Source organism: Podarcis raffonei, chromosome 10, assembly GCF_027172205.1.
Source record: "Podarcis raffonei isolate rPodRaf1 chromosome 10, rPodRaf1.pri, whole genome shotgun sequence".
NCBI classification, from domain to species: domain Eukaryota; kingdom Metazoa; phylum Chordata; class Lepidosauria; order Squamata; family Lacertidae; genus Podarcis; species Podarcis raffonei.
Window position 1 is genome coordinate 57,826,382 of NC_070611.1, and position 25,659 is coordinate 57,852,040.

The window sequence follows — 25,659 nt, forward strand, 5'->3', positions numbered from 1 at the left end:
GGTTAAGAACAGTTTCAGGTTAAGAAAGGACCTCCAGAATAAATTAAGTTCTTAACCTGAGTTACCACTGTATCTCTTGCTACACCAGTTTATGTCAACCCTGCTAAGAAGGGGGTGATTATAGAGAAGGGAGGGGAATTAGTACAGTCTGTTGCTACAGAACTTCCACCTGTAAAAACAGTGGTGATGGCCACCAACTTAGATGGCATAAGACAAGTCCATGGAATAGAAGGCTACTCCAGGATCAGAGGCACCATGCCTCTGTTCACATAGTTGCAGGAGGGTGCTATTGCACTCATGACCTGCTTGTGGGCTTCTCAGAGGCACCCAGATGGCCTCTGCGAGAAAAGGATGCTGAACCAGAGAGGCCTTTAATCTGATCCAGCAGGGCTCTTCTTACTGCACAGCCATACATGATGTTATTTTTTAACGGGTTATCCTTACCTGGCTGTCAAGGCCAAGCATCATTAGCATTGAAAAGAAGAGGATCGACCAGAGAGGAGACATGGGCAGCTGCGTGACGACCTGCGGGTAGGCAAGGAAAGCCAATCCTGGACCTGTAGCCACCAAGGACACAATGAATGGTTATAGTTTTATTTTGTGATATGATTTAGACACAAGTCACAGCAGGGTGAGCATGTTATTGCATCTCTTAAGCGGTTACTGAGTTATGGTCAGTTGTACTTTCCACAAGCATTTTCCCTTCTGCCAAAAGGTTCAGTGGTGTGAGATGGAATTGTCGCTTGGAGCAGGGATACTGGCAACAACATCTGGAAGTAACAGATCAGATACTTGGGCTTAATCTTAATTTGGGCTCTCTTTAAGATTTGGACTGATGGGATTCAATCTTCGATAAACATTTCATGTTGTAAACCAGGGGTCAGCAACCTTTTTCAGCCATGGGCCGGTCCACCGTCCCTCAGACCTTGTGGTGGGCCAGACTATATTTTGAGGGGGGAAATGAACGAATTCCTATACCCCACAAATAACCCAGAGATGCATTTTAAATAAAAGGACACAATCTACTCATGTAAAAACCATGCTGATTCCCAGACCGTCCACGGGCCGGATTGAGAAGGGGATTGGGCCGTATCCGGTCCATGGGCCTTAGGTTGCCTACCCCTGTTGTAAACTCTTTGATCGCTGCCAATATTAGATTAACCAGGTGTCAAGAAAGCTGACAATACCAATTGTGAATCAATGGCTAAGTAGGGTTCTTGTCAAAGTAGATATGCTATCTGACAGTATATGAAGAAAAGATGGCCCTTATTGCATCCGTCTCAGTGCCAGGGAAATGGAGGAACCCTTTTTGTAATAACATCTTTGTAATTTGCTATGGGATCATCTGGTGTAAGTACAAATAATAAATAAATACAAATGCAGCTGCATTTCATCCAAGAAGTTCATTTTTGCAAGCAAATGATGATAAAAAAACTCTTGCAGGGATGTGAATCTTGGAGCTCCACCAAGATTGTGCCTGATTAACAGGTATAAATATTATACAATGAAGTACCTCTGAACATGCGTATTATGGTGCAAGATGGTCCATGATGGCAAATGGAGCACCGCTTCACCAACCTCAGTCTGCCCTTAACAGACTACCCATCTCAGTTCCTTCCATCCCATCAGTCCCAATGGGAACCAACAGCCACCACTGATGCCTCATGTGCCTTTCCTTCAGCAAAGAACAACTGCAGCCATTACCCCACAAAATAGTCCATTTTTTATAGAAATGCCTGATGTTTAGTTTGTTTCCACAGTGCTGCCAAACTTATGCTCCTTGACTATACCGGCTCACATTCCCTATTGAAGAGATTGTACCTGAGGATGCCAATTCAGCTATTGACTTCTTGGTGATGTGGGCCATGAAGCCGACGATGGAGAAAATAACAAATCCTGCAAATATGCTTGTTGAAGAATTTATGCCACAAACAATTATGGAGTCTCTGGAGGGGGAGAAGAGAGAGGGAGAAAATATATGTATGTATTTTCTGCATTGCTTTTCAGCCTTAGGGTGGCTTCTGGATTAAAACACAAAAATGCAATAAAAATAATGAGATGAAACCAAGCACAATATAAGTCAAATCGTTAAAACAGCCGCCTGAGGGCATGAGGGAAATGGGCCAGTTTACACTGCCACTTCAGCTGGTTAAAATAGATTAAAGGCAGGATGGAATAGAAAAGTCTGAGGTGCTCCTAAAACATAAAAGAGAGGGAGCCAACCACTTTCAGGAGGAAGTTCTACAATCTAGGTACCTCTAGTAAGAATATCCACTCTCATGTCTTCACCAAATGGTGGAACTGTAGATAATGTTCGCATGCAGGCAGCCATGCACAGGAGGTGGTGGACTGTTAGATCCCAAACTATGTAGGTCAAAAGCAGAAACTTGAATTTGGCCCAGTAGCAAATCAGAATGCAGTGCAGGTTGAGAGAGGACTGGTGAAGAAGGACCTACAAAGCCCAATAAACAGTCTGAGGCCAACCAATCAGAGAGCCCAGCTCAAACTGCTCTGTTCCATCACAACCTCTGAAGTAGACAAGGAACTAGCAGTATTACGTTTCCTGCCTATGTAGCACAATAAGGCAGCAAAGGTGCAGACAGAGAGGTGATCTCAGCCATGGAACATCAACTTTGGAGTGTCCTTCAATACATCAAGGCATTTTTTCTAATGAAAAAAAATATGTTGCCTTTTACTGGTCTGAGACCCGAGAGGATGGTTTTCATTGTTCTAGGGCATTCTGATTCCAGAAATTCTTTCTCTATCATCTATCTATCTATCTATCTATCTATCTATCTATCTATCTATCTATCTATCATCTATCATCTATCTATTTTAGTTCCAGTAATTTTTATCCCACTTTTCTGAGTTTACAAGCCAAGTGACCCTCAGATATAAAAATCTAAAACTATCATGAATCAATAAAGTCATAAACTGAACAATTATTACAGCAATACACTTATATATTTTAAAACTTGCTGGAATAATAATAACAACAACTAATAAGAATAAGAATAACAATAATAATAATAATAATAAATAATAATAATAATAATAATAATAATAATTAATAATAATAATAATAATAATAATAATAATAATAATAATAATAGCAGCCACTACTGCAAAGACCCTGTCATGGAACTCACCACTTGAATACCCTGAAAGTTATCTGCCCCAGTACTTTGGAACATGATGAAATATAGAACAAAGGGATGAATGAATAAATGAGTTCAAAAGCAGAAATTATAACAAAAGAGCATTGCACAAAGAAGACAGAGTGAGATGGCAGAACAAATGAGAGCAAAGAGGAAGGCCCAGTTTGGTGTTTATGCAGCAGCTTGATTGCCACCACAAATTGTTTCTTCATGGATGGACCGCCTGAAATTCAGCTTGAGGTTTCTAAGCAAGGCCTGGGTTTCTCGTTAATGGGTTAAGAAGAGAAAACTGGGTTGAAGAGGTTTTCCGTGTGAATGTTTGAGGCCTCTTCAGCCTCTCCTGGGAAACATATTACCTATGAATAAGCAGAGGGCAGTCTAAACCCATATCTGAAGGAACATCTGGTGCTCAGTGGCCCTGAGAAAGGTTCCCCATAATGGAAAGATGGTGTCAGGGAAAAACTTAAGTGTTTGGGAGTGACTGGCACAGAGAAGACAGGACCAGATAGAAATTGTTATACAACTTTTGCTAATGAACCAAGAACGGTGATAGTGATGAATTTTAAACCACTTACTGATATGGGAATGTTCTCATATAGCAGTCTGCTGCCCCTGTTGGGCAGATTGTGTGCCGCTGAACGATCATCAGTCAGGAAATACAGTCAGGGGAAATAAACCTTGGTTCAAATCTCAGCTCAACCATGAGATGGCTAGGGTGGCCTTGACTAAACTACTTTCTTTTACCCTCACCCTGCCTCATCTACAATATGGGATTAAAAACAACAGCTGGGATTGCAATGAATGAATTCACGTGAAGTGCTTTCCACACCTGCAAATGTGATATTAAACGCTTTGGAAAAAGCATTGTTGGAATTATTATTGAACATAAATGTATACATGACAAACCTGTAAACGTTGTTGTGAAATGTGTTATAGCTTCCCAAGGCAATCAGAGACCCCAACCCCAGACCATAGGAAAAAAAGATCTGCGTGGCTGCATCCATCCAGACCTACAAAAGGAAGAAGATGGTTTAAAATCCTACAAGAGGAACATCGTCTAGAAAGGGATTAGATGTACCATTGTCTAGAACCTTGGAGAGTCCTTGCCTGTCAGCGTGTAGATAGTACCATGGTAAAGGTAAAGGTAAAGGGACCCCTGACCATTAGGTCCGGTTGTGGCCGACTCTGGGGTTGCGGCACTCATCTCGCTTTATTGGCCGAGGGAGCCGGCGTACGGCTTCCGCGTCATGTGGCCAGCATGATTAAGCCACTTCTGGCGAACCAGAGCAGCGCACGGAAACACCATTTTACCTTCCCGCCGGAGCAGTACCTATTTATCTACTTGCACTTTGACGTGCTTTCGAACTGCTAGGTTGGCAGGAGCTGGGACTGAGCAATGGGAGCTCACCCCGTCGTGGGGATTTGAACCGCCGACCTTCTGATTGGCAAGTCCTAGGCTCTGTGCCACCCGTGTCCCAATGGTAGGGAACATCTAATGAAGCTGTACGTTGGGAAGCAGACAAAATAAATTACTCATTCACAAAGCGTGGATTTAGACTATGCAACTGGCTCCCATGGGATGGCCACCAACTTGGAGCACTGGAACAATTTCATGGAGGAGAAGCTACTAGCCTGGATGACTATATTCCGCCTCCACAATTGAAGGCAAAATGCTTCTAAATACCAGTTTCTGGAAACTGCAGAAAGCGACAATGATCTTGTGTTTCGTTCCTGCTTGTGGGTTTCCCATAGGCATCTGGTTGGGCCACTGTGAAAACAGGATGCTGAATCCAGCAAGCTCATCTCATGTTCTTAGGCAGAGCAATGGTTTAACACTTGGGTGGGAGATTCCCATAGTGTTATGTACCTGATATTTTTAATAGGAGATGCCAGCAGGGCAGGGATTGGCCCTTAGACCTTCTTCATGAAAAGCACATGTTCTACCACTGCACTGTGTTCCTTCCCACATAAGAAGAGCTCTGTGGGACTGGCCCAAAGATCTACATTTTGTTTCCGACAGGAGCTAAACGGAAGCCTCTGGTGAGCTCTCAAGCAGGGTAAGAAGGCAACCACTGTCCCTTGTTAATGGATTGTCTGTTTTGTGATGTTGGGGTGGAGCAGCTGGCCTGCGGCAACATCTTCAGCATTCTCCACATGACAGATATCAAGCAAGAAGTGGTCCTGTGTCATGATGCACCAGGGCATTTATAAGACGTTCTTTGGGAAACATTGATCTAAATGATTCGATTCCTATTTCCATTTTAGATTCTAGGAACTTGCCGGGAGAACAGGCTGTTTATTGTCTGCAGCAGTAATTAGTTCCCCTGTCGCACGGATCAGATGAAAATACAAACCTCAGACTTGGAGAGTTTGCTGAAATCGGGCGTGATGTAAAAGAGGATTCCCTCCTTGGCTCCTGGCAAGGTGACTCCACGAAAGAACAGGATAAAGAGCATGAAGTAAGGGTACGTGGCGGAGAAGTAGACAACCTACAGGCAAGAAGAACAGAGAGAAAGGTTTTGGAAGCTGCTGTTAAATGTTAAAACTGAATCTAGTTTACCCGCACCACACTCCAAAAAGGTATCTCAAAATTAGGATGGGGGAAGAAATATACAGACGTCAGATTCTAAAGCAGATTCAGTTGTTAGTAATTATGGGATGCAAACTGCCTGCTAACATACAGTGGCAGTTGAATATTTGACAGTATTCAATATGCAGTGTTCAGCATGTGATAATACCCAGCAGCTGACCTGCAGTAACAATAAATATTTGACAACATCTGATATATAGCAATATTTGAATTTTTTGAGAGAGCAGATTTACAGTGGCAGTCAATATTTGATAACATCTGGCAGGTAGATGTTGGTATGTGGCAGTTTCTGGCAACAGACATTCAACATCAGCTAGCATCAGGATGCAAATTTCCAACAGAAGGAATTGTTGTTGTTGTTTCCTTGCTGGTTTGCATGTGTCTAAATTTTGCATGTTGTATTTTGTATTCAAATTTCATCACCAAAAGCTTACTTAAAATTTTCCAGGTTTCAAAATGGTTGTGAAACTTCATTTCACATCCGTTTACAACATGCCAAGCAGTCATTAAATCAAGCCACAAATCTCTCGGGTTCAAAAAGTGACTCATGCTAAGAACTCAGAACTAGAACCCAACAACCCCTGGACAGCCACACGTGCCCCATTTCTGCTTTGGCAATTTTAAAAGCTTAAATTTAGTCTTAAAACTCCTCAGCTTGTTCAGTTTAGGGGAGTTGGAAAATGTTCCAACAAGAAACCCCTGCTCACGTTTGCTATTGTATTGTGTATTTAACTTGATTCTATCCAGTTTTTAAGGTAACTTTATCACAGTATAAATGCAATAACGACAATTAAAAAATGCAAACTGCTTAGAGATTATATATATATATATATATATATATATATATATATATATATATATATAGTGATGGGATGATGAGCTGCTTGTGCATAAAGTCCTAGTCCCTCAGAGTTTGGCTAAGTCCACAAACCTCTGTCTGTAACGGAGCTCCTTAAGCATGGCTCCATCAGTCGCTCGTAGAATCGGACAGTGGGCGTTTACGGAACTTCTTCCAGCATAAAAGTTCCTTAACGGAAACGCGTCTTCTGGACTCTCGGCGTGACAGTTTCCGGCGAGGAGTGGGTGTCCCTATGGGAGGTCCTGAAACCTCCCCGCTATTTTCGCTGGAAGTGTCTCTGAGCCCTCCCTCCGACTCACTTTCCCTTGGAGCTCTTCCTCTCCCCCTGCTGGTCCCCTCCTCAGCGGATAAGTCTCTCTCAGCCTCTGTGAGCCCTTTCACCTCCTGTTTCTCCGATGGCAGTTCCCTGACATCCACCTCCCCTCCAGGGCCCCCTTCACCACCTCCCCTTCCCTCCTCTGCGGGAGGCGAGGGAGCAAAACCCCTGAAAGAACCTCCCTCATCTTCCGAAGTTTCGAACAGTTCCCTCCACCGGTTGCTGTTTCCGGTTTCTAAGTACGCCTCCTCATCGGAGTCTGTACCTTCTTCCAACTCCGATTCCCTGAATCCTTCCAGTTCCTCCTCCTCGTCGGTGGTGCCAAAGTACTCCCTCCGGAACCTCGCTACTGGCTGAGGTTTCCTGGGGAACCTTTGGTGGAAAGTTTCGATCAAGATCTCGTCACTGACCTCCTCTGTCGTCACCCAGGTGTTTTCCGACTCCGGTTACCCTTCCCACGCGACCAAATACTCCACCTGATTACCCTTCCACCTGGAGTCGATGATCTCCGCCACATGGTTGCTGCTTTCCCTTTCTTCTAAGACTGGCCCCCGTGTGGAGACCCCTTCACCTTCCCCCCTATATGGTGACAGTAATGACCTGTGGAATACTGGGTGCAGTTTCATGTGGTTCGGTAACCGGAGTCTGAAAGCCACTGGGTTGACCTGTTGAATGACCTCAAATGGTCCCAATCTTTTGGGTCTCAATTTCTTGCAACCCCCCTTGAACGGCAACCCTTGGGTTGACAGCCAGACCTGACTCCCCACCCTAATGGTTTCACCTTCCCTTCTGCTCTTGTCTGCCTGCCTCTTATATTCTTCTTTGGCCCTTTCTAAGTTGAGTTGGAGTTGACGATGGATCGCTTCCATTTCTTCTACAAAATGTTCGGCGGCCGGGACACTCCATCTCTCCCCTCCTCCCCCTGGAAACGCCCTGGGGTGGCACCCATAATTAGCCAAAAAGGGGCTCATCCCGGTGGACACATTCTCCGCATTATTGTAGGCAAATTCCGCTAGCGCCAACTTTTCGACCCAATCGTTCTCTCTGTCATTGACATAACACCTCAGGTATTGTTGGAGGATACCGTTTGCTCTCTCCGCCTGCCCATTGGTCTCAGGGTGCCTGGCAGTTGAAAAATTGACCTCTACGTGCAGTAAGCTCATAAGTTTCCTCCAGAACCTGGACGTGAACTGTTTCCCTCTGTCGGAGACCACCCTCAAGGGGGCGCCATGCAGCCTAAAAATATGTTCTACAAACAATTTCGCTGTCTCTTCCGCCGTGATTGCATGTGAGCAAGCTACAAAGTGGCCCATCTTAGTTAACAGGTCTACTACGACCAGTATGGCGGTTTTCCCCTGGGATTTCGGCAGATCAGTCATAAAATCTATCGATACCGCTTCCCACGGTCGTTCTGGTGTGGGTAACGGTTCTAATAACCCCGCCGGCGCCCGCCTTTCTCCCTTGGCTCTCTGGCATTGGTCACACCCTCTTACATACTCCCGTACATCCTCCCTCACCTTGGGCCACCAAAATTCCCTGGTCACCAACCACATGGTCTTGTGTTGCCCAAAATGCCCCGCTGTGGGGTTGTCGTGCAGCTGTTTGAGTACTCTCCCCCTCAATTCCCCTTTGGGTATATAAAGTGCCCCTTTGTAATACAATACCCCGTTTCTTTCTTCAAAACCTCCGGGGTCTTCTCCCTCTCTCCTTAAACCTCTGAGCTTATTCTGGGCGTATTCATCATTCACCGTTCCCTCTACCAGTTCCCTTTGCCCCACCCAGGCCGCCCCACACACCCAGCGGTCCTCTGGGATGATATGTCTCTTTTCAGGTGCTCCCTCCCCCTCCAAATATTCAGGTTTGCGTGAGAGAGCGTCCGCTCTGACGTTTTCTGGACCTGGCACATAGCAAATTTCAAAATGGAATTTGGAGAACTCTTGGGCCCACCTCACTTGTCGTTGGTTGAGCACTCGTGCCGTTCTCCAATATTCCAAATTCTTGTGGTCCGTGCACACTTGCACCTTATGCTGTGCACCAATTAGTAAATGTCTCCATCTCCGGAACGCTTCGTGAATGGCGAGTAGTTCTCGGTCATATACGGTGTAGTTCCTCTCGGATTTGTTTAGCTTACGCGAAAAGAAGGCACACGGTCTCCACTCCGACTTATTCTTCCCCGGCTGAAGAAGCACCGCCCCCACCGCCCGGTCTGATGCATCAGTTTCCACTCTCATTGGTTTTTGTAAATCCACATGCAGGAGCTGTTCTTCCGAAGCGAATGCCCTTTTCAATTCCTCAAATGCTTGCTCCGCCTCCGCCGTCCAAACAAATTTCTTCTTGCTGCTGAGACAGTCCGTGATGGGAGCCGTTAAGTGGGCAAAGTTCTTGATGAACTTACGGTAAAAGTTCCCAAACCCTAAGAATCTTTGCACATCCTTTTTCGTTTTCGGTGTCTTCCATTCCAGCACCGCCTGGACCTTGCCTGGATCCATGGCTAATCCCTTGTCCGACAAGCGGTACCCCAGGAATTCCACCTCCTTGGTGTGAAACTGACACTTCTCCAATTTCACCCACAGCTGGTTTGCTTGCAGTTGGCTCAGCACTTCCCTGACATCCTTTACATGCTGCTCCTCATTCTCTGAATATATCAACACGTCATCTAGGAAGGCCACGCAATTCTTGTAGAGCAGAGGTCCCAGGACGTGGTTCATGAACGATTGAAAACATGCTGAGCCTCCTTGTAATCTGAAGGGCATAACTAAATATTCAAAAGCCCCCAAAGGGGTGAACATGGTGGTTTTCCATTCATCCCCTTTCCTTATCCGTATCAGGTTGTATGCCCCTCTCAGGTCCAGTTTAGTGAATATCTTTCCCTTCCTCACCCTGGTCAAAATGTCATCAATTCTGGGCATGGGGAAAGCCACTGGTTCTGACACTGCATTCAAGGCTCTAAAGTCCACTACAAGTCTGGGTTTATCCGTGTGTTTTTTGTCCACAAAAAACACTGGGCTGCCCCCCACCGCTCTGGACTCTCTGATGAAGCCTCTCTTCAGGTTTTTATCAATAAACTCCCTTAACTCCTGCATTTCCCTGTCTGACATGGCGTACAGCTTGCCCACTGGGAGCTGGGCTCCAGGGACCAGGTTGATTTGGCAGTCAAAGGCTCTATGCGGTGGTAGTTTATCTGCTTCCCTTTCGCTGAAGACATTGCTCAGGTCAGCGTATTGTTTGGGCACCTTCCCTTTGTCCATTACTTCCGTCCCTGCTAGAAAGGCTTTTGCCCCTTCCGGCGCCTTTCCCTCTTTGCAGTGTTCCAGGCAATGTGCTGACCCAAAGGAGACCACTCTCTGATGCCAGCCCACTAGCGGATCATGCAACGCTAGCCAGCTCATTCCCAAAATAACGGGAGCCCCTCCCAGGGTGGCCACATTGAACGCTATCCTTTCGGTGTGCCTGGCCACCCTCATAACCATTGGGACGGTCTGTAGGCTAACTTCTCATCCCAACAGCTCCCTCCCATCGATCGTGGTCACCTGCAGGGGGTTACTTAAAGGGAGTATCTGTATCTGGTGTTCAGCTGCAAACTCCTTACTCATAAAATTACAGGAGCTGCCTGAGTCCAATAGCGCCTTTGTCTTTAGTGGGTGTCCGTTTGCCAGCTCTAGCAACACCTCTATCACTAGGGCTGGTCTTGGAGGTTCCGGCGTGGGCACTTTTACTGCTCCTTGGCCTGGCTGCTGTGCCCTGACGGTGGCAGCCAGGCGTTGGCTTTTACTTGCTCCTGGACTCCCTCCTCCTTCCCCCCAACAGCTCCCGCCATTCCTTGCCATTCCTTTCTTTGCGGGCAGACTCTGGCAAAGTGACCTGGCTGCTGGCAGAGATAACATTTCTTGGTGCTCTTCCCCTCCTTCTTCCGCCCTTCACTGGGATTTGAAACTGCGCGTGCGCGCGCTGTTCCAATTTCCATCGGCTCTCCTGCCGGGAAATTTGGCTCCGGAATCTCTGGAATGCGGAAATCCCTCCAACGCTCTCCTTTCCCTTCCCGCTTCTCCAAGGCTCTCGCCTCCTGGCACGCTCTAATGGTCAGCGCTGATTTGGTCAGCTGGTCCATAGATTCCGCCCTGGGCGCCCGGGAAAGTTCGTCTTTCACCGCCAAAGAAAGCCCCTCTTCGAAAAGCATTTGAATGGGTTCCGCCGATAGGTCCCACCCCAATTTATGTATCAGCATGGTAAACTCAGTCCAGTACTCACGAACCGATCGGCTCCCCTGTTTACAAGCCATCAACTGTCTGCGCACCAGTCCCTGCTCAATCTCGCTGGAAAACATCAAATCCATGGCGCGAAAAAACTTCCTCGTGTCCTTCAGCATTTCACTATTCCCTGCCATCAGGGGTCTAACCCAGTCTCTCACCCCCCCCCTTCGAGATGGCCAACCACAAACGCCACTCGCGATGCCTCGTCGGGAAAGTCGTCAAACTGCAGATTGAGAGCATACTGCATCTCTGTCCTAAAGGCTTGATAGTTCCTGGGGTCCCCCCCAAACTTCTGCACCAATCCTGGCATCTTTCTTGCTAGTGGGGCGCCTTTTGCCTTTTCTGCATCCTGCGCCCTCCTTTCCTCTAGCCTCGCCGTTTGCAGCGCTAGCTGGACCTCCAACACCCGGTACCTTTCTTCCAGGCTTGGACCCTCTCCAGCTCCTCCTGCTCCCCCGGTTCCGGCTGGGTTGCTCATGATGCCTCTCTGCACAAGCTGCTTTCAGGGACTGTCCGATTGCTGTGATGGGATGATGAGCTGCTTGTGCATAAAGTCCTAGTCCCTCAGAGTTTGGCTAAGTCCACAAACCTCTGTCTGTGACGGAGCTCCTTAAGCATGGCTCCATCAGTCGCTCGTAGAATCGGACAGTGGGCGTTTACGGAACTTCTTCCAGCATAAAAGTTCCTTAACGGAAACGCGTCTTCTGGACTCTCGGCGTGACAGTTTCCGGCGAGGAGTGGGTGTCCCTATGGGAGGTCCTGAAACCTCCCCGCTATTTTCGCTGGAAGTGTCTCTGAGCCCTCCCTCCGACTCACTTTCCCTTGGAGCTCTTCCTCTCCCCCTGCTGGTCCCCTCCTCAGCGGATAAGTCTCTCTCAGCCTCTGTGAGCCCTTTCACCTCCTGTTTCTCCGATGGCAGTTCCCTGACATATATATATGGAAAAGTAACCATTGTTAAAGCTGTGGCTGTGGCTGGGGATGGTTAAGGTCAAAACTGGATTGCACTAACACCTATTTAAGGTAGAGACCTTCATTATAGGCACTCAGGCAAATAAAAAATATTTAAAAACCCTGGAGCACATTTTAGTTTCAAGATAAAGAAATGAATGCAGCAATCAAAGGTACAGTAGTATTGGACAGCACAATGAGCATGAAGTACCTTTCCGGTCCACTCAACACCTTTCCATATGGAGAAATAGACCAGAACCCAGGCCAACGCCAGAGTGCCAGCCAAAGGCCAGCGGATATTACCCGGTTCCCCCAGGCCTCCGGAGATTTGGTGCATATTTCTCCTGCAAGAAAACGGGGAGAAAATAAGAACAACTGAGATCCAGAGAGACTGAATGACTAGATTCCCCAGAGGCTGAGAGTCATTTGCAATGGTGACTGATGTCCATTGGGGATGGTGGGAAGGGCAGCTAATGGTAAACGAAGCCAGCTGTGGGTAGAGTCAGGGGCAACAGCAGGCTGAGCTAACCCAAGACAAACTGGCATGCTTTCTTTTTAAGGGGAGAGGGAAAACAATTCAGTGGGTCTAGTTTCACATGTACCCAACTCTGTCAGATGGGATGCCAAGAGGTATGAAGGGGAGAAATCGAACACTTGGACACTGTCTGGACAAAAGTGACAGCAGCCTTTAGGATTCATTTAGGGGGCCAATGAAAGACCTTTTTTTCCTGGTCCAGAAGAGAGCAAGGGGAGCACAGAAAGACAACCTCTCAATCCCAGACAATGTTGGATGCTGCTGCTTAACTTAGTTCCATTTCAATCCAGTTTCAAGTCTGGTTTGGAGAAGCCAGTCTAGGGATCCCCTGGAAGGGGTGCTGGTTCTCTTTTGCCCTTCACTTAGCCAGTCAAGTAAAAGAAAAACCAAAGATGGAACTCCGTGCTATACAGGCAGTGCAATGGAGCAGATACCCAAGATGACTCTGCCCTGTGCTTGTCCATTGCGGAGGTATGTTGGCAGGAAGCTTGCTGGTCCCCATCAACCCACATTGAGGGAGGGGTAAAGCTGTGAGATCCATGACACCTGCGCTTGCTGGCCAGGGATGAGGAACAAGACCATGCCTTGCTCCTGGTGGGGGTTCCATCCTGCTCAGGCACAGGTTAGCTCAGGACACCAAAGCAGAGGTCTGGGGTGGTGAAGGAGAACACCAACCAAATATTAAGAACAACAACAAGAATGTCTATATTCAGTGTTTTGATGCCCACCTCCTTTTTCGCAACACAAATACTGTGTTTAAATATGAGTGGTGTAAGGGCAGGTGCTGTAACCTTCCTACACCTTGACTTCACCCCTCAAGGTGGACTCTCCCATTGTCTCCCAAGACAGACAGATGCCAACAACAACACCAACAAGAACAACATAAGGGTACTTCTACAGAAGGTGAATGAGAAAGTCCCACCACCCTTTTCATCCCTCCCTCCTTCCTTCTCACCCCAGCCCCTGCACTGATGAGATGACCCCAATGATGGCAAAACCTGACTTAGGCTGGGGACGTACTCCCAGAACTCCGTCACAGCGCTGGTCAGGTTGGTGGTGTCATTGAGGGAGTAGTTGGAAAAGCATTGGTCTGTGTTCCAGGCATTTCCACAGCTCTGCCATGGCAGGTCCTGAGTAGGGAAAGGTCAGCAGAGAGGGTGAAGGTCAGCTTCATCTGTTGAATTTCTGCCTGGGGGTGCAGCTGTCAGGTGCACAGGAGGCTTGAGGTTTTCAATGGCTGGGCAACCCAATTTCCTGCTGCGTGTGCCAGCAAAATGGTTCAGGAGAAGGCGGCAGGTGGGCAAACAGAGGCGCAAGAGATTCTCCTGTAATATAAGCTATTGTTCCATTGTAAAACTGTCACTACCCATTCTGGGCTCCAGAGAGGGCAAAGTCCCGATCTAAAGTTCTGTTTTGGAAATCCTCCAAAGCCCCGACAATGTAATCCGTACAAATGACTAGGCGGCATTTAAGTGACAAGAGCAGAAGTTGCAGGTGTCTGGTTTGCTCTGGGGACTATCGACATATGGCTCCGAAGTGGCTCAACAATACAAATATTTTGGCAAGATGTTTCACCGGTGTTTGTGGAACACAGTCAAACAAAAGCCCTAAAGTGGACAGAAGCCCAAGATACACACACAGCCTCTTAGCAGCTGTGTGTCTAAATAAAGTGGAATCCCAGGGCGCAATAAGCACAGATGCTTTGTATGTCTATTGATTGCATGGAGAGTCATCTTTCAAAGGAGCCTTTTACGTTGATCAGAATGGCTTCACTGCCATGAAATGCGTTGTGGAGAAAGAACCCAACAAACCCTGGTCATCACCCCCCTGAAATACTTCAGAAATAAGGTGCTAGAAGTCAATATGGTTACTGTTTTGCTCTTTCCTGTTTTCTATATGTGCCATATATTTAACTCAATGTACACTACAACTAAGTCTTTCGTTCTTAACAGGTCTGTGACTGCATTACAGTAGTACCTCTGGTTACATACTTAATCCATTTTGGAGGTCCGTTCTTAACCTGAAACTGTTCTTAACCTGAAGCACCACTTTAGCTAGTGGGGTCTCCTGCCACCGCCGCACGATTTCTGTTCTCATCCTGAAGCAAAGTTCTTAACCCGAGGTAATATTTCTGGGTTAGCAGAGTCTGTAACCTGAAGTGTATGTAACCTGAAGCATGTTTAACCTGAGGTACCACTGTATAACATTTGCTCTAGCAATTCCTTGTTCCAAACCAGAGAATGATAGCATGGCGAGCGGGGTGGTGGTGGTGGTCATACTCCCAGTATTCCCATCCACTTCACTCCTACCTTCTTGCACTGAGCCAAGAAGCCTCTCCATGACCAAGAACCCCACATTACCAGGGTTCCAGATCAAGCCTCTCTGTCTGCCCCATTCCACACCACACCCATTCTCTCCAGGCAATGCCCTTCACTGCCCCAGCTTCCCACGCACACCTTGAGTGTTTTTGCCCGTCTGGAATGAATCCTTCAACTCTGATAATGTCCCTTATAATGCCTGGGAGGAGGACAGAGAGTGATGCATGACTAGTGTACTGTGCAAAGGTGGAATTTGCATACATTGCTCCATCCATGTGCTTCACCAAAGAGAGGATGGCAGAAACTCACCACAGTGAAAGAGTTGAAGAGATAATACAGTGCCCAGGAAATAATGACAATGTAATAGATATTCAGCCAGAACGAGAGAACCACTGCAGCCAGCCCCACTCCTAAGAGACAAGAAATATAGTATATTGAGAAGCTGTCATGTCAAAGGGGTGGGAAAATCTGTCAATTCTGATTTATTTCAGTTTCTATTTTTCCTAGGCTCAAGTTCAGCTCTACATTTCTACATCAAGTTGTGATGTTTTTTTAAAAAAAGTTTTCATGAAAATTTGTCAGCGAATCCCCCCTAACACATCCATTTTTTGACAAAGCAGTTTCTCCTAATACAATGCATGTTGACATTATTTTCTCTAATGTATGCATTTTTTACACATTATTCGGCTAGAGAACTGCATTGCAAAATTCAGAGCAGTGCAAATTTCAAAGGATGGCTGCGTTTTGATTTACATAGAATCACAGAATCATAGAGTTGGAAGAGACCACAAGGGCCATCGAGTCCAACCTCCTGCCAAGCAGGAAACACCATCAGAGCACTCCTGACATATGGTTGTCAAGCCTCTGCTTAAAGACCTCCAAAGAAGGAGACTCCACCACACTCCTTGGCAGCAAATTCCACTGTCATATTGTGACAGTGTGCTGGAAAGTGTAAATTATGTAGGTTTGCCTTTAAATGTGAACCGAGTTAAATTTCTCTTCCCTCCCCCTTGTAGGGTGGTAGTGAAGAGAACAATGGATGGCAGTGACCTGGAAGACTTGACACTGCATTGTTGAACGGTGTCAGTTCAGGATTTTTTGTCAAAGCATAGGTGGCAGCAAATGATTAAAGGTGCAAATAAAAGCCAGAGCCAACAAGAAGCAAAGCCAAATAATTTGGTCCCCATCTTCCTCCCTGTTGAGTTCTATGAGAGCAACATCAAGTCTAGGTAAGAGGAAGCTGATAGCCAGCGTTACCAGGCCCTGGACTGGTCGTCTTTGGACTGGTCATTGGTAAGAAGGTAGGCAGGGGCTGGCTGAGTTGCAGACTGAGGTTGGTGGATCCGTGCCCTATTTGTCCTAATGCACAAGTCTCTACTGACCAAATTCCATTATTTCTGCCAGAGCCAATATGTGCAGTGGCTTTCAGGGTCTTAAAGTCTCCAGCCTCATAGGGATGCAACAAGCTGTTTGCAGTGCCCCTCGCCCAATGCTCACATCTACTGCAACTCTATGGGGAAGGGCTGTGACTCAGTGTATGGCAACTGCTTTGCATGCAGAAGGTTCTTGGTTCAATCGCCATCATTTTCAGGTGGGTAGTCTCACCTTAGCTAGATGGGCCGATTGCATGACAAAGCAGTTTCCGATGTTCCTGTGGCCTATTTATTTTGCATCAATGCCATGAGCTCATCATACCTTTAAACATGGGTGCAAGTTTCCATACTCCAAGTCCACCGACGGAGGTGTATTGCCCAAGAGCTGTCTCCAGCAGGAAAAGCGGGATCCCAGCAAACACCAATGTCAGAAAATAGGGAATCAGGAAGGCACCTTGGAGGAAAAAGTGGAAAACATCTCACTGCATCTGCTTTGTTATGGCTGGTAAACCGTGTGTGCATCAAGACCTGCAAAAAAAAACTTGGTAGAAATATATATATTTCCCATTGTTAATAAGTGCTTCATTCCCTTCAGGGTAATCTGTCAGTGGGGGTCACAGCCAGAGCTAAAAATGAGTAGGGTCACATTCATTTGTTTATAATCTCAGGGCAGCAGTAGAAGCTGGTGCCCATAAGGGCTAGGAGGGTGGAAGGCAGGGAGGACAACAGTAGGTGGAGCCAGAGCCCATGAAAGGCTAAGCCAACTAATTTTGTCCCCACCATCCTCCCTTCTGAGTTCTACAAGGGCAACATGGAAATTAGAGGAGGAAACTAGCACACAGTACAACCCTCTGGACTAGTTATAAGTAAGAAGGCAGGCAGGTTGGGGGCGGGTGGGACAGTGCCCCGTTTGCCCCCCCCCAATGAACTAACCTCCACTGACTGTTAAAGGTAAAGGGACCCCTGACCATTAGGTCCAGTCGTGGACGACTCTGGGGTTGTGGCGCTCATCTCGCTTTATTTGCCGAGGGAGCCGGCATACAGCTTCTGGGTCACGTGGCCAGCATGACTAAGCCGCTTCTGGCGAGCCAGAGCAGAGCATGGAAACGCCGTTTACCTTCCCACCAGCGTGGTGCCTATTTATCTACTTGCACTTTGACATGCTTTCGAACTGCTAGGTTGGCAGGAGCAGGGACCGAGCAATGGGAGCTCACCCCATCATGGGGATTCGAACCGCCGACCTTCTGATCAGCAAGCCCTAGGCTCTGTGGTTTAACCCACAGTGCCACCTGCGTCCCTTTTCCACTGACTGTTAGTTGTTCTTATATATATTGGCAGGATCATTGGCCAGTATGATAACATCTTCTTATTTTGCTTAATTGCTTACAAGTTCTCTAACAATTTGCTTCCTCGCTAGAGCCTTTTACACCACAGCTGAAACTTGCATTTCCCTCATCTATCAGCTGGAAGCAGAATGAAAGGTGTAGCTCTGTTCTGGCACCAGCCACAAACATGGACAAGCTCTTGCTGTGATTTTGATCCAAAATGAAGTCTCATTAAACAAAGATACCTTCCAATAGTAATTAAAAGTTTTCTGCTTCCTGTTGAGTGTGGCAGTGGGATTATTTGCAAATAACCCATTAATTGCCCCTTCAATAGCTTTTCTGAATTTCCAGTTTATGTCACCTCCTGTTCCCTGGAAGGCGGTTTGGTTGCTTAACTCCTCTCTTTTTTCTTTTATTTTAGTGAAATTGCTCTATTTTGCTATATTAAAAAGGGCGAAAGGAGGAGAATGAGAGGAGACATAAATTGACATCAAGGGACGGTAAAAGGTGAAAAATCCATAAGTATTATTCACATTTTCTGATTTCTCCCTTCTATATCCGCCTCTCTCTGTTCATTTCAACTATATAGTGCTTTCTTAACTTAATATTTCAGGCCTTTAAACAATATAAAAAAAAATATCTTTGGTTTAAGAAAATATTTGTTGTCCAGTGATGACCAAAGGATTATTGTAATGTATATATTACCTTCCCTAAATCTATAAGTATACACGAGAGATCATCATCATCATCATCATTAAAATTGACTCCCTCCCCTGACTTTGATATTAATAAGAATGCTATAAAATCTTCACTATCTGTTAGTTGACAGAGTCAGTTCATAGCTGTAAAGTGTTTAACAGGGCTGTAAATGTAATAAAATCCTCCTGCAAGACAAAGCCATTTCCAAGCTTAGGGAGGAGAGGGGGTTGCGGGTTAACCCCTCCCACACACACGGGGGCTGGCCTTTTGCCCCCGCGAGAACAGGGAATCCCCGGGCATGCCTTCGACCCTGCCCGCCAATCGGTGGGCTGGGGAGGCGGGGCCTAGCCTATTTAAGGCCAGGCACGCCCAGAGACCGCCCTCTTTCCCCTTTCCAGCTGAGCGGTTTTCCCCATCCCACCCACCCTTTAGGCTTAGCTAGCTATGACCTTGCTATGGACTCCGGTTGGTCGCTGCAAGGGGCCTGGTAGGAATTTTTCCAATTTGGCACACTTCTTGCCTTTTGGTTTTTTCGCCTACCTCGTAGCAAACGTCACAACTTTCGTGGTATTGGCGGTTAGGCATTGGCAGGGGGTTGAATTGTTATGCAAATGAATGGGGGGAAGGAAGCGCCATCACCTCCCCCCAATGAAAAGGGGCAGTCCGGTAGAGGACTCCGGGGGGCGTTGCCTTGTCCAAAACCTAGGGAGGTAAGGGCCTCCGGCACGCCCCCGAGTGGTGACACCCGTGGGATCCTAGTTGGCGTACTTCAACAGGACTCCCACGGCTTGTGGATAACCCTTCCCGGTCTCCATGCCGGGTAGTCGATAGGAGCCAATGCCTAAGGCCAATAGCTTTCAATTCTGCAATCAATAAAGTTGTGGCCTTTTTATGCCCATTAACCTTAAATAATGTGTCCAGTGTCTTCATTTCACATGGGGGAGGGGACTTGCCACGCAAATACTCTGTTATTAACTGCAGTCCCTGAGTGCTTCCTCCAAAATTCACTCCTGCTACTTCCCACCCCTTTCAATTTTTCTTATTAGCTTTACTGCAGTGGGTGGGACAAAGACATCCCAGGAAGCTTATGGAAACTTCTCTGGTTTTTGCTTCTTCTCCTTCGAAGAAGGAAAGTGGATAAATGTCTAACATTCAGGTAGGTGGCCATGTTGGTCTGGCGCAGTAGAAATATATATTAAAAAAATAAAAAAATTGTCCACTTCTTTGCATGCACACGAAAGCTCATACCAATAACAAACTTAGTTGGTCTTTAAGGTACTACTGAACAATTTTTTTATTTTTTAAATAAATGTCTAACAGGTATTATTAATTTAGGTCACTTCCAAATGACCTCTTTATGGAGTATTCAACCTGTCTTATTTGCGGTCAGGTTAGATGATGTTGCACCAAGCAAGTGTTCTCTTCCACTTTCAGGGCATTTCTCCAGGGGGGAGATTTCCGAGGGAAGCACGTTCCTTGCACAAAAGCTCCAAATCAGCTCCCATTATGCCACTTGAATTTGCCAGTATATGATTGGTTGCCCTCCTGAAAATGTGACAGTCTTGAATTGCCCTTCGTTTATAATTTACATCTTGATGGAAGGTTTTGTATGCCTGGAAATTCCTTCTGATTTGATTCTTTTTTTATTATCTTACCCTGTTTGGCTAGAAATGGAGGGCTCTGTGTGCCTAGCATAACAATGATTCCAGGATGAAACTGGCCATTGGAAGTGCCGAGGTAAGAAATTAGATCTGCAGCCGTTAATGTAAATGGTAACACAAATAATGATTCCTAATTAATACAGCGATGACTGCCAGTCTGGCTCTACTTATTGAGAAGAATATAAAAAAGGCAGACGAGGGCGGGGGGGTTGCAACATTGTCTTTCCATTTCCATAGCACTATTTGCAAGTTGTGAACAAAGCTATCCAGATTCTCAGGAACTTCACATTGTTTACAAAAATATGGCCATGTCCACCTTTTGAAATCTCAATCTTTTCTGTTAACTGGAAGTTCAACTGGCCTGTTTTTGCACAACGGCCTTTATTCCCACTTAAAGATCCTTCTTTCAGCCTTGTACCTGCATTTTCTACCCAGTTTGCTTTGGTAAAAAGAAATCTAGAGGGAAAAATTATAGTAAAACAGAGGTTGTAGTAGATAAGAGTATTGGAGCTGGACCGGAAAGAACTGGATTCAAATTGCTGCCCCTCTCTCTGGAAAGCCTAAGGGAGGCACCGTAGTATTTGAACACAGAAGCAGGTCCCAGGATTAATCCCAGACATGTCCAATTGAAAAGATCAGATAGCAGGAGATAGAAGCCTCTGCCTGAGACCCTGGAGAGTCTCTGCCAGTCAGAGTATGCAGTACTAGACTAGCTGAACAAATTAGCCTCATCTGACTTAAGGAAGCTTCCTATGTTCCTATCACAGGGTAGTTCAGTTTATACAAGATGCACCAGTTTCCCTGCTGATTTTTTGCTTTCACATAGCCATTAAAACCCACCAAAGAAGCAAAACAGCCATCTTTCAATGGCAGCCGTCTACATAGAGTCAACATAGTTCTTCTGTTGGAATGTTACTCTTCGACTTGATAATTTTATGCATTTTAAAGTTTTTAAAAAATATTTTTGTAAGTACCTTATGAATTTTGTCAAGTAAGCAAGATAAACACTTCTCAGAAATCATAATTCCAGCAAGAGAAGCTGTGTAGCTTCCTTATAGAAACTCTAAATCACACTCACAGCACATTGCTCAGATTTACGGCAAATCCCTCTCCATACTTGCGCATTAGCTTGTGGTAGATAAAACACTTTAAAGCCAATTTGATCAACTGCTTCAGACATGACAAGAAAACTCATGACTGCTGCAGTGTTTTCTTCTGCGCAATCACAAAAGGGAAGGGAAAGGGATGCCCTCTAGGTCGCGAATGGCTCTAGGCTGGCTAGTTATGCCATCAACCTGAAATAAGAAATTCATCGCCAGAAGAAGACAAAGCAAGGTGCTGAATTGAATATGTTAACTTTGCATGTGTAGATGCAAATTCATAAATACTCACTATAGCTTGAATCGAAGCACAAAACATTTGCCATAGTAGTGAAGAAGGTGAGCAGGTGACCTGTGTGCTTGCTCAGCCTGCTGTCTAGCTGCTAACTGTTGATGGGCAACTTCAAGGCCCCTGTGTCCTCTCCCTTCTGATGGTTCTTTAAAATGGACCGTCATATAGAGGACACCTTCAAGCAGAGGGCTGTCCTCTGTAAAGTAGGACACATGGCCACTGAATGCTGGCAACCCTAATTGGAACTGTTTTAGTAACAGATGGAGAGGCAATGATATAATTAAAATAAGTAGGCAAATTACATTAAGAAAAATTAGGAGCAATAGAGCCTGGAACTGAGGAGACGGGTTCTTTTTCTTCAAGAGCAACCACAGAGCCTTGCTTGAGATTTTCAGTTGGGTGTTGGCTTGATTGCACTTTGGAAGTCTTTTGTGCCCCTTTAAGACTGGAAGCCCCTGCTCACCTCTTTGGAGGCAGATCTCGTTGTCAGTGAGAGAGACTCACTTCTGAGTAAACATATCTAGGCAAGGCCGGCTCACTTATGAGGCAAGGTGAGGTGACTGCCTCAGGCAGCAGAATGCACAGGGGCAGCAGATCCATCCTCTAAGACAGCGGTTCTCAACCTGTGGGTCCCCAGATGCCGTTGGACTACAACTCCCATCATCCCTAGCTAGCAAGGTCAGAGCTCAGGGATGATGGAAGTTGTAGCCCAACAACATCTGGGGACCCACAGGTTGAGAACCGCTGCTAAAAGGAATGCATTACTTGCTGCTGCCACTGCTGTGGTGGCAGTGACAGCTGCGGTGCGCTCCTTGGAGGCAAGATCTTTCATCTCCTCAGCAGCAAGAGCTGTCCCTACAGCAGCCTCTCAGTGAATAGGAGGTGTTGCTGGTCCCCTCCTAAGGAAGAAATGAGAGGGGTTGCCCTTTGGGGTCTCCTCTGCACCTACCTGGCATGATTCAGAGTGCCCACACCTCCAAAGTGGCCTTTGATTGCCACTTCAGCTGGTGGGTAAGTTTGATTTGATTCCCCACCTTGTTCCCAACATAGATCTTTATTCCGCACCTGTTCCTGATGCAGATCTTCACTCACCGCTTCTTCCATGGCTGGAATAGGGAGGCATTTTGTGGTTCGCCTCAGGCGCCAACATGTCTTGGGCCAGCCCTGCATTTAGGATTGGTCTGTAAACATTCTGAAACCGCGAGAGAGTGTGAGGCCTAGGAACATAGGGAATGGCTCATCACCGTCAAGTGAAAATATATAATTGAATAATAAATTTCAGTAGGATTTATATCCTGAAATGTGGGATAGAAATGATCATAATGAGTAAACAAAGTCTTGATCAGGTCAATCTCACCTCCTCCATTCTTGCCACAGAGATATGGGAAACGCCAAACATTGCCTAAGCCAATGGCATATCCTATGCAGGAGAGCAGGAAGTCAAATTTGCCTTTCCAAGATCCTCTGTCCGGGACCTCCTTTTTCTTCTTGCTGGCGTATTTGCTTTCTGAGTCAATGGGCTCCTCCGACTCCTCTAGGGCAGCTTCCTTCATCTCCGAAGGCGAGTTCAGCTCCACAGACGTGGTGTCGATCTTTCCCATTTCTGCTTACATTTACGTCATGGAGGAAGGGGAGGGGAGACCCTCAGAAGATCAAGACGGTTGGATCACAGTGGGCAAATTCCTCAGTGGTACCTGAAAAGTATAAGAGAAGTTATCTTTGGCAGCCAGTCAACAAGAGGGTTAGACTTCTTGAGGCATGTTGTACGTAAAAGACAAAGTGTTTTAAACAATTGCCAGGCTTTGAACTGGATGCAAATGTGTGTGTGTGAATACCAGCTACTGGGAATTGCAGAAGGGGAAGAGTGCTTTTGTGCACGGGCATAGTTAGCTGCTCCAGCACCCAAAGTGGTGGGGGCGGGGCAAGCTGTGCACGGGGTGCCGTGGTGATCCGTGCTCTGCCCAGGGCGGGGGGCACTGTGGCGATCCACCCAGGAAGGATGCAAGCCCCACACTGCTGTTTCGGGCAGCGCGGGGCCCCAAGCCACTGCATTACTCCTAGAAGAGACGTGTGGCTCAGGCGTGCTGCAGGCCAGGCCCTGCAATAAGTGCCACCCCCCTGTGGTATGACATTTTGTCACCCCCTCAGGGTTGACACCCGGGGCAGGCCGCACCCCCTGCACCCCCTTCCTACGTCCCTGCTCTTGTGCTTGGGTCCCGCTTGCTGGTTTCCCACTTAAGCCAATATTGGGGAGGCGGGACTTGCAGAATGTCAAAGCAATTCTGCAATGGATTGCAAATAAGGAAGGCTCCCCCCGAAGGTGACCCTGTTGCTGTGGTTTAGGGAATAAAGTGACTGTCAAAGAGGTAAGATTATTTCTAACATACACATACCTTCCACCAAAGGTAGCCTAGAGCCATTGGGTGAACACATTGCTACATTTGAGGAAACTCTTGTTTTTTACTATTATTATTTTCACTTACACAATTTTGATATGGCAGACTAGAGAAGCACCATATTAGTTGAAAGAAACCAACTTGCTTAAGAACACCAAAGGAAATCACGGTCAAAGAATCTCCTCCCAAAAAAATACCCTGCGTCACCTATGATTTATAGCAGGAGCTCTAGGCCTACAGCCCTGAAACCATTTACCAAGCCAGTAAATTTCATTTAAATCTACGCCCAAGGTAATGACTCAGTAAATCTTCCAATATGTTTCTCCCCTGTCTGCCAGACTGGGTTGGAATAAGATTGCCATTTATTGGGGTTAGATGAAGACAACCTGATGAATGGCCAAACGCTGTTCTGCCAGCCCTGCTGAGCAGGAAGAGCTAGTAATAGCCCATCATGTCTCAGAAATACCTTCCTCTCTACATCTAGTGACAAATACTTTCTTAAAACCTTTCTCTTATTAACTGAGAGCAGCTCACCTATCCAAACTGGGTCAAGAGTAGGGATGTTAGAAGGCATCATTTTCTGTCCTGCCCTCTAGTCATTCCATGCAGCTCTGTTTCCGTTCTGCTGCAGTTGGTCTTCCACCCAAAACGACGCTATCCATCACACTGCCTTCCTTATGGTGAAATTCCATAATGTATGCAAATAACTGGGCAAGTTACATTGACATTATGTGATCCCATCCCCTTAATTTCATTTTTCAATAGGTTTGTATTGTTTTATCAGTTGTTGTTTGCTATGTAATCCAATTTTTCCCATTTGTGGACTGAAAGCAGCAACAATGGCAAATAGCAATTGTGTTTGCTGGACTGATTCCTGTTCCAGATGTGAGACAAGTAAGCAAACATCCCACTGGAGCTGACACAGTTCCTGCTATCACAGGGGGCATCTAGTGGCGCTGCTACAGCCACCAGCCTCCCCCACATGAGAACTCATGGGCCCATCTGGCTGAAATGGCACTGTAACCATCCCATTACAGTCCTACTGTTACCAGGTAAGCCTACTTGTATGTGGGGGGTGGGGACATGGTTGGTGACTGCATTCAGTATCACTGCTAGGCTCCCTCCAAGTTGTGGTAGATGCTAAGGGGGTGTCCAGTTGGATCTTGGGGGGTCACTTAGGGCAGCTTGCCCAGGTTATCTTAAAAAATATGGGGTTGGTCCAGATTTTGCTCCTCACTGTTATTCAAAAGAGTGTGCTCACTTTCCTATCTCAGTGTGAACAGCAGAGGAATTGATGAGTGCTTATTAAATTGAAGCATTCATGAGAATTCCTCTTCTTTACTATGAGCTGAATAATTTAACTCGCATTTTATCTTTTATGCAACATAATGGGAATGCACATTTTGCCTCTTCCAACAATGATCTTTAATGGCTTATCTGTTTCAGAAAAGCTGCTGTTCATTGCATGAAAGTCTTAATAGTATTTTTATTATTATTATTTCTTCTCTGCTTGTTTGCATTGGGTGAACATTATCCCAGCAAATATGACTGCCAATGCTTTTCATCTCAGCAGCATGATGTGTTTAATTTGCTGGATATAAGGAGGGACTTCAATTTGGTCTTTGAAATCAAAAGCTAACAAACCTTACAGTAAGCTAAACCTTGCATGGGAGGGCCTTCGCCACTGGTTTCTCAAGCCTACCCTCCAAGTGTCCTGATTTTCCAGGGACAGTCCTGGAATTATAATAACAATAATAAAATTTTATTTATATCCCACCCTCCCCAGCCGAAGCCGGGCTCAGAGCAGCTAACAACAGTAAAATACTACAGCAGTCTAAA

The 25,659-nt window shown here is 46.2% G+C and overlaps 1 protein-coding gene across 1 annotated transcript in view; it reads right to left on the bottom strand.

Moving 5' to 3' along the window:
- The window catches only part of LOC128422738 (sodium- and chloride-dependent GABA transporter 1-like), a 40,244-nt gene extending 18,786 nt beyond the window's left edge, over positions 1–21,458 (bottom strand). Inside the window, exons 1-9 of the mRNA XM_053407160.1 lie at positions 21,425–21,458; positions 16,670–16,801; positions 15,284–15,384; positions 13,677–13,786; positions 12,333–12,465; positions 5,513–5,647; positions 4,065–4,168; positions 1,822–1,946; positions 445–557 (exon numbers count right to left, since the gene is read on the bottom strand). Coding sequence (XP_053263135.1) covers positions 445–557; positions 1,822–1,946; positions 4,065–4,168; positions 5,513–5,647; positions 12,333–12,465; positions 13,677–13,786; positions 15,284–15,384; positions 16,670–16,801; positions 21,425–21,458 — 987 coding nt within the window. The remainder of the gene's footprint in view (positions 1–444; positions 558–1,821; positions 1,947–4,064; positions 4,169–5,512; positions 5,648–12,332; positions 12,466–13,676; positions 13,787–15,283; positions 15,385–16,669; positions 16,802–21,424) is intronic.
- Between the last annotated feature and the right edge of the window lie 4,201 nt (positions 21,459–25,659).